General features: G+C 29.9%; 2 protein-coding genes across 3 annotated transcripts in view; one reads left to right on the forward strand and one right to left on the reverse strand.

Annotated features, from left to right (window-relative positions):
- Positions 1-5,639, reverse strand: part of LOC114874331 (membralin) — a 57,935-nt gene extending 52,296 nt beyond the window's left edge. For both annotated transcript variants that reach the window (XM_029183514.2, XM_029183513.2), the window contains exons 1-8: positions 5,453-5,639; positions 4,305-4,719; positions 3,988-4,223; positions 3,669-3,891; positions 3,462-3,585; positions 3,138-3,372; positions 2,971-3,061; positions 536-593 (exon numbers count right to left, since the gene is read on the reverse strand). In XM_029183514.2, the coding sequence (XP_029039347.1) occupies positions 536-593; positions 2,971-3,061; positions 3,138-3,372; positions 3,462-3,585; positions 3,669-3,891; positions 3,988-4,223; positions 4,305-4,568 (1,231 nt within the window). In that variant the 5' untranslated portion in view covers positions 4,569-4,719; positions 5,453-5,639. The remainder of the gene's footprint in view (positions 1-535; positions 594-2,970; positions 3,062-3,137; positions 3,373-3,461; positions 3,586-3,668; positions 3,892-3,987; positions 4,224-4,304; positions 4,720-5,452) is intronic.
- A 122-nt stretch (positions 5,640-5,761) lies between these two features.
- On the forward strand, positions 5,762-8,109 carry LOC114874347 (FYVE, RhoGEF and PH domain-containing protein 4). The gene is made up of 8 exons (XM_029183544.2): positions 5,762-6,108; positions 6,182-6,312; positions 6,375-6,596; positions 6,656-6,842; positions 6,927-7,339; positions 7,413-7,550; positions 7,657-7,821; positions 7,890-8,109. Exons 1-8 carry the CDS (start codon positions 6,012-6,014, stop codon positions 8,061-8,063), a joined length of 1,527 nt encoding a protein of 508 aa, XP_029039377.1. The 5' UTR covers positions 5,762-6,011; the 3' UTR covers positions 8,064-8,109.
- Positions 8,110-8,275: the final 166 nt, after the last annotated feature.

The raw sequence follows: 8,275 nt of genomic DNA on the forward strand, positions 1-8,275 counted from the left end.
TCTTTTATAATATCTGTCGAATGAGTAATGTAATTTTGCTTATCTCTTTACACTTTTGAATTACAGAATCATTGCTGCACAATTTTTAAACGAATTATAATATTTTATTTTTGCATAAAGAAAACTTTGAAAATTACTTTCAAGATTACTTGAAAGATCATTAAATAAATTTTGATTTAAAATCACCCGAATTCAAAAATCAGAAGAATAATAAAATTAACAAAATATTATTAACTCGTTATTTGTTAAAGCTTAATAAATAATTCTGTGAAAAGGACATGGAAGTTGGCAAATTTATAACAAAATTATAAGAATTTCTATAATTCTTTTTTATCATTTGCAATTCATTATTCTGTTAATAATAACCGTATGAAATTCGTTGTTGAAACGCGAAATTTCATTCAAAATCGAACCGAACGTAGAAGCATTATTAAAAGAGATATTTAAAAGAGATACGTATCAATATTCATATCTCCAGAGCAAACGCGAATAAATTAAATCATTTTTAATACAATTATCAATTTCAATCACTTACCAATGAAGACGAAGATCTGATGGTGCGAGTAACGCAGCAACATAGAAATGGAGATCGTCTGAAAAATACATAAAAATAAACGTCAAATTATTTAAATTCATAATCTTCAAAATAATAAATAAATCCTATAACATTTCCAATTGAATCATTTCGATTTTCAAGTTCTGTTTTAAATTAAAATTACAGCTCTCTCCATGGTCGGCCCTCCGAGAGTTGAGTAACAAATAAATCATATAATAAATAATTTACTACGTTCCGTTTTGAGAAAATAATTGAAATGAAGATTCGAATAATTCAACGCGAAGGAGCGTAATTTTCACGGATCCTTTGCAAACGAACGGGACGACACCGTGTCAATTAATGCGCGCAGCAAAACAGGCTGAAGGTGTTTATTATTTAATAAAAGGAAATTGCAACGAAGACGCGTTGCGAGATAAATTGCAAGCCGAACGATCGCACTCGGTTACCGGGTTGAGAGCGAATGGTGCAATTGAATTGCGAACGGTTCGGATTGAGCTAGCACCTGACACCCAGCAGATAATTCACTATTTGCAATGGGAAACCTTGGTAACGGAAGCGTTTAATGGTACTTTGCAGACGCGTCGATGTTATTTACGAGGAAAACCGATGGACCAAAAAAAAAAAAAAAGAAGAAAAAGAGACAGCATCGACTCTGAGTTCGGACAAAATGAATCCGAGTAGAACAGGATTATCTATCTAATTGTTTAGAATGTTTTTTATTTCAACTCTCTGTACCCCATACAGAAGGCTTTCATCATTTTGAAGAAAATAGTAATTAGTCAAAATAGCCAAAAAGAAAGAAATAATATAGGTTGCATTTTACAACATTTCTGAAAATAATAATGTTGTCCCGTTAGAGCTGGCTTGTACGAAAAGTAAGAAAAGGTAGGTGTACAATCAAGTGGAAGAGAAAAGAGAAAAGGGAATAGTATTTCAAGATACATCGTGTTGAAACAGACTATGTACCCAATGTCGTGTGCACATGACACAGGGAATATGGGGTAATACGTAGATGACGACACTCCCCGCGTACACGTGACTCTACAACGGTGGGGTTGACCGAGGGTGGTTCCAGGTAGAGCACCCCAAGCACTGAAGTAACATTCACGTGTTGTGGCACGAGATTCACCCATCTCCTGTCTCAACCACCGGCTACATCGAAACATTTCCAATGTTCTACATGAAATATTACACGAGAACTTTGTTAAAAGGAGAACCGGATACCGGATTTAAAATGTATAATAATAGAATGATTTGTCAAGAAATTACAGCATCAGCGCGATATAAAATTGTGATACTAGAATCCTATCCATTTAAATTTATATTTAAAATAAATTTTTAAAAAATAACATTATGATTCATTTAATATTGTATATGAATCGATTTAACAAATCTAATGAAAATTTTACCATTTATATTTGAACATTTATCCTAACAAAATTATTCATGCATAGAGTAATTGGATTTTCACTATGCACCCATCATGAATTCCTAGATACGAACTAGATGTAGACTGGTACACAGTGCATTGCATTTGAATCATGGTTAGTAGTATGCAATATTACTCATTTGTTCGACCGACATAAACCCATTAAACACGAGTGGAGCTATTCGTTGGTCCGTATATGATCCAATCACTTCCTAACACCAGGGAATACCCCAAAATTTCACAATCTATCTGACAACCATAATGTTTATGTTGCGATGTAACTAGCGATAATATACCTAATGATAAGAATCACTTATTTGACTACGAAGCAAAAGTTGTAGGTAATGCAAGGTAGACAATGAATTAAACGTTCCATTTTACGTTTCAATATTAAATGAAAATAATGTTGATTAATCAAATCATTTGAGCCCATCGAAAATTTCTAACAATCATTATAATCACTCATTGGATGCGACGTACCGTATTTGGGAACAATTTGATACAAAATTACCGACTTGGGACCTCTACAACGAATATGATGCCTCTAATAACGTTGATTTATACTCAACGGTTCAACTCCAAGGGGATAACCATGTGTAAGGGTGCAAGGGGTTGGAGGGTTATAGAGGGGGGTTATCTCAGTGCGTGGTTACTTTGAATTGATTGCCATATCCTTTTACACGTACTAGGTTGTCGCGCGGATATGTGTGATACTATCCCCTTGACGGAGAGGAATATATCCGGATCGAAAACACGTAGCGCATGAAAGTAAATCTAATTTGCGCCTTCAGAATATTCTAGACCCATATCGCACGTAACATTTCTGATACTACAGCGCATTTGTAATAATTCATAATATAAATAACTTTCCATGAAAGAGAAATCAATCTAATGCAACTATTTAGAATTTAGAAATCTTTAACTATTATAATATTTGATTTATATAAATAACAAATATTTAAAAGTACATGCAGTAACTACTTACAAAAACCAACATGATGAAAAAGGCGGCAAGATAGGAAGTTCTGGCCATCCACATGCTTACAAATCGGTAGTGTTCTCCCGTAACCACATTTCTGGAATAAACGCACGATATATTGTCATCAAAACAAGTATAATCTATATAAAAATTTATCAAACAAATTCACTCACCGTAAAAATCCTTTATTATCTTCGTGTTCTGCTAAGGTCTTAATACTCGCCATCAATAAATCATCGTACCCCAAAAATCCATCAAGTATTAGCCTCGAAAAATCATCACCGAAACACTTATCGTTAGCAGGATCTAAAGTAACGATCTTTACAGGAATGTTTAATCTTTGTCGTGCTACGGGTGATAACCTCAAGAAACCATATTCTAATGAATATTCCACGATATAACCATCGTCTAAAGAAAAAGGGACAATTTATTTATAAAAACAATATTTCATCGTCGTTGTCGTCGGTGTCATATCAATGTTTACAGTATAACCATACCTGTTCTCACTTCGGAATTAGGATCCTTTAAAGGTTGAATAACATCATCTTTGTTTACTTCATTTGCATCTTGTTCTACAGTATTATTATGAGCACTTAGCGGCACTACATTCTCATCTAGTACCTAAAACATTAATTCGAAATATGATTTAAAAATAAAGTACTATAAAAATAAACTTAATATTTATTTTAGTAAGTGATATTTACTTCTTTATTGTCCATATTCATTTCATTCCAAAGTTTTGTTGACAATGAAGGAGTTGTTGTATTATTTATATTCAATTTTGAATCTTGTGTATCTCCAGAAACAGCAGTACCTTTTAGAATTAATTCTTTCTCGGATAATGTTAAACTGTCATGATTTTCTTCATTCGATACATTAACGCTATCACGTTCTTCGTCAACGGCAGATGGTTCAATGTTAATAAATCTGTAAACGAAATAGTAAAAAAATTAGCAATTAAAACATTTAATAATAAAAATCGGTATGAATTTTTTAAAACTAATACGACGTGTTTGTTCTTACCCATCTCTAGTTAATATTCCCAACGCATCAGTTAGATCATAAAATTTCTCTTGTCGTAATTTTTCTTCTTTTGCATAGCTTTTTTCAATACTATAATCGTCACCTCCATTTCTAAGTATTTCAACTCTTAATATACCATCCCGAGGCCAATCATCTCTTATATGCTCTAAACAGTTAGTTGGTGTTCGTGAAAATACTATATGAATATAAGCCAATACAAAAAATGCTGCTATGGCCTAAAAATACAACATTTACGATTATATAACTTATATTATATTCAACTAAGAAACCCTTAATAATTATGGAAACATAATCACCTTTAATAATGTCATAAATTCTAAAAATCTTCTGACTGGCCTTGGAAATGTCCTTGCATAAATTAACGCAGCCTTAATAAATATTGCATGAAATAATCTATCCCGAACGTTAACTAGCTGGTGTTGGTTATTATTGTTCCTAGCAGTATTCATGTTGTTGTTACTTAAAGTTGGACGAGTTGAACTATTAGTATTATGATTATGTACAGTTTCACTAGTTTGATTATTTGTTGTTGGTATAGCAGCACCATCCACTTGTGGCATTTTAAATACTATATAATATTTGTTTTTAACAAGTGATGTATGTATAACTAATAGTTTTTACTCATACAGTCTTTGTGTATGATATTTTTTGGAAAGTACTTATACATGGTGTATATGTACATTTCCATGCCAGAATGACTGCTTAATTATTCTGAAACATACAATAACAATTATATAATATACATATACTGATATATACTGATACATATACTGATATAATTATACTTTAATTGTTATTATATTGCCTATCCTTTTAATTCTAATTATATTTACTTATCCTAATAATTAAAATTAACATTTCACAAAATAGTTTATTATCTATATGATAAATAAACTTTTAAAACATACATTTTTATATCTATCCCATGTACGCAAACCAAAACTTTTTTCTAAGTGACTGAGGTCATTGTAAATAATAAAAAACAAAACTAATACTAATGAATATGTTTTTACAATTCTTATATACTAAATTTATTATCATTAATTTAAACACGGCTAATGTAAATTATAACATAACAAAAGCATGACATGCATCATAACCTATCTGACAATGTTATCTGGACCTTAAAAGTAGCAATAACTTTAAAAATTGGAAACAAAAATTGCTGACAGAAAGTATTTATACTCTTCTTAAGAATAATAAAGAAATTGTTGTCGTTTTAAAAATAAACCTACATAATAATAACATACTTTGTTACGTAATTATGAAATGCAGAAAAATAATTAAATGGTGTAGAATAAGCCTCAATAATATTAATGTTAATGTTTCATGTTATTGTAACAAACGTTATTCCCTTTATGCTAATAATTATTACCCGGACGTGACATTTCACAGATGACACGAGAACCATCAATAAATTTTTGAGAAATCAACCATATCGTACCTTATTTAAAAGTAGAATGTTATGTTACACTATTATACTCTTGATGTTTCAATATTTCTTTCAGTGTTATTACCGATAACAATGGTTTCATGAAAATACCAATTAGAAACATTAACAGATTCAATTCTGATTAAATTGTCACTTCATCATATGTTTTGATATTCGACAACTCGCATATGCTAGTCCGGTTATAGTTTAGCCAACATTAGCGTAAGAATGTTTAGGGACTTTATTTATGTAAAAAAACTCCTATTTTCTAGTTACATTGATGGAAGTTTTACCCCAGATTTCACATCAACCAATAAAACAACTCATCTCTATTTACACTACCTTGATTATACTTTAAATTGATGCAACAAAAATTAAATTCTAACAGGTAGTTTTGAAAGCAGTGCTAAAGTAACATTGTAATAAAGTATTATAAATATACTTCTATTTGGATGCAAACATATGATATATATGTACATGTTTACACATAAATTTGAATAAATGCACAATATACAATATTAAAACAAGAAGTATAATAAAATTCAGCAATTGAAAATAATTATTAGTTATTATGAATTCACCAAGATCACCACAAACTCCTTTGAGTTCTGAACTAAAAAAGATTATAAATGACAGAAATGTTTTAAGTATGCGGAGTCGTATGAAAGGTATATAATTAATAAGTATAAAAGAACGTATTCTATATATTTTTTAATGTATTAAATATCCTTATATTTGCAGTTCTCAATAGTCTAAACGAGAGTCATCAAAAACAGCTTGAAGAAAAAGAGAAGAATTTAAGATATCAAGCTATTCAAGAAATTTTAACAACTGAAGTTACTTATTTACGTCAGTTGGAGATCTTAATGGAGGTACATTTTAATTACATTTAACAGTTCCTATAATATTGAATTAATGTATAAATATTTTTCAGTATTTTATACAACCTATGTTTGAAAGAAAGTTATTAGATCACAGTTTACTTTCAACATTATCTGAGAACATAAAAACATTGTATAATGTTAGCGGAGAATTAATAAAGGAATTGAAAGAGAAATCACAAAATATTGCTGGTGCATTTCATAAACTGGCTCCATTTTTTAAACTGTACTCAGTTTATGCTTATGATTATGAGCAGATTTTATACTTGATACAGGTATTGACTATAATTTAGTAGTTACAAATTAGCGATATCTAACAAAATTTGTTTTCCAGGTGAAACAAGAAAATGATACTACATTTAAAAATTTTATTACTGGACAAGAAACAAGACCAGAAGTTGGTAGAAAATTACCCTCATTATTAATTACACCAATACAAAGGGTACCTAGATATAAATTACTCCTGCAAGAAGTCTTGCAACATACACCGAATAAACATAAGGAATTTAATCTTCTACAGGGTACATATAAAGTATAATTTAATATTGGGTCGAATAACTTAAAATATTATAGAACAGCATTATTAAATTTCTTTATTTTTAAAGTTTGTCTAGTAGAAATTGAGAAAGCTGCAAGGCATATGAATACTTTAATTGAACAACACGAAGAAACACAGAAGTTATTAAAACTTCAAAAGTGTATTGCAAATCCAATTAATTTGGTAAAACCCGGTAGAAAATTGATTAAACAAGGAGCATTAATGAGAGTATCAAGACGAGGAAATTCCGCATATCGAAGATACTTTGTTCTCTTTGATGATATTTTATTGTATTGCAAAGGTGACCCGCAAAACTCATTAACTGTGTGTTGCGTTTTACCATTAAATAAGTGCAAAATTGAATCAGTTTTGAGCGGAGGATTGTTTCGTGTTACTTGTTTAAATGAAATACTTTTACTTTACTCTGAAAAGGAGGATAGTAGTTTATGGATAGAAGCAATACAAAATTCCATAAAAAAGGTATTTTTGAAAAACAGTGTTCCTATTTAAAAATTTTGTACATAAACTAATTTGAACTGTTTTATTTTGTTAGTACGTAGAATGCCGACAAACTTTAAGAAAAGATAGTAGTTCAAGAAAACCATTAAGGCACAATAATCTTAATTTATTTCCATCTGAAAATATCCCAGTAATTGCTGGTAAAAGGAAAAGATCAGACGAAGAAACAGAGGTTTGTATAACAACTTCTAATTAAAAGATTCTAAATAAATAAGGATGTAAATTGTCATTAAATGTTATTAGGCTTCATACTGTATATTATATTGTACGTTTAACAGGTTAACTTGAACGTATCAAAAATTGTATATTTAAAGAAGGATAATGAAGCAGATGCAGATGTACAATCAGAAAATAAATGTTTGCTCTTATTGAAGAAATTTAAAAAATTTAAAAGTGATAATAATTATAAAGAGAATAGATGCTGTCTACAAAATATCAATTATGTAAGTTAAGCATTAATTTGTGTAAATAATAAAAATGAATACCTTCTTTATTTATATGTGCTTTACAGAATATTACGAATGCAGAAAATGTGCCTTATGTACAAGAAAGCTCTAATGCATCATGTATATCCAACATTCCTTCTTTTAATACCAAACCGGAAGCTTCGCCAACGTTGAAATCGATTAGTGATTTCTTTTCCTGTATTAGATCGTCAGTGGTGGAGTTTTTTAAATTTAGATAATGTACTTTATTATTTATATATACAATAAAATTGATGAAACATTAAACCGTTTAATCTTTTATTTCCTACTGAAAAGTATATATACAGACAATTTGTCATCATTCTATGTAAATACTTACGTTTACAATTCGAAAATTTAAACTGTTTTCAGCGTTCACCGCTTGAGGCGATCTGTACTGATAATTTGAACTATTCAAGTCGGAAACCGGAAG

Source organism: Osmia bicornis, chromosome 10, assembly GCF_907164935.1.
Source record: "Osmia bicornis bicornis chromosome 10, iOsmBic2.1, whole genome shotgun sequence".
NCBI classification, from domain to species: Eukaryota; Metazoa; Arthropoda; class Insecta; order Hymenoptera; family Megachilidae; genus Osmia; species Osmia bicornis.

What these genes read in the sequence shown, in the direction of transcription:
- LOC114874347 (XM_029183544.2), top strand. Translation starts at nt 6,012, where the DNA reads ATGAATTCACCAAGATCACCACAAACTCCTTTGAGTTCTGAACTAAAA. An exon ending in GGAATTTAATCTTCTACAGG is followed by an intron (nt 6,843 to 6,926) that starts GTACATATAAAG and finishes TTATTTTTAAAG; the next exon opens with TTTGTCTAGTAGAAATTGAG. An exon ending in TACAAAATTCCATAAAAAAG is followed by an intron (nt 7,340 to 7,412) that starts GTATTTTTGAAA and finishes TTATTTTGTTAG; the next exon opens with TACGTAGAATGCCGACAAAC.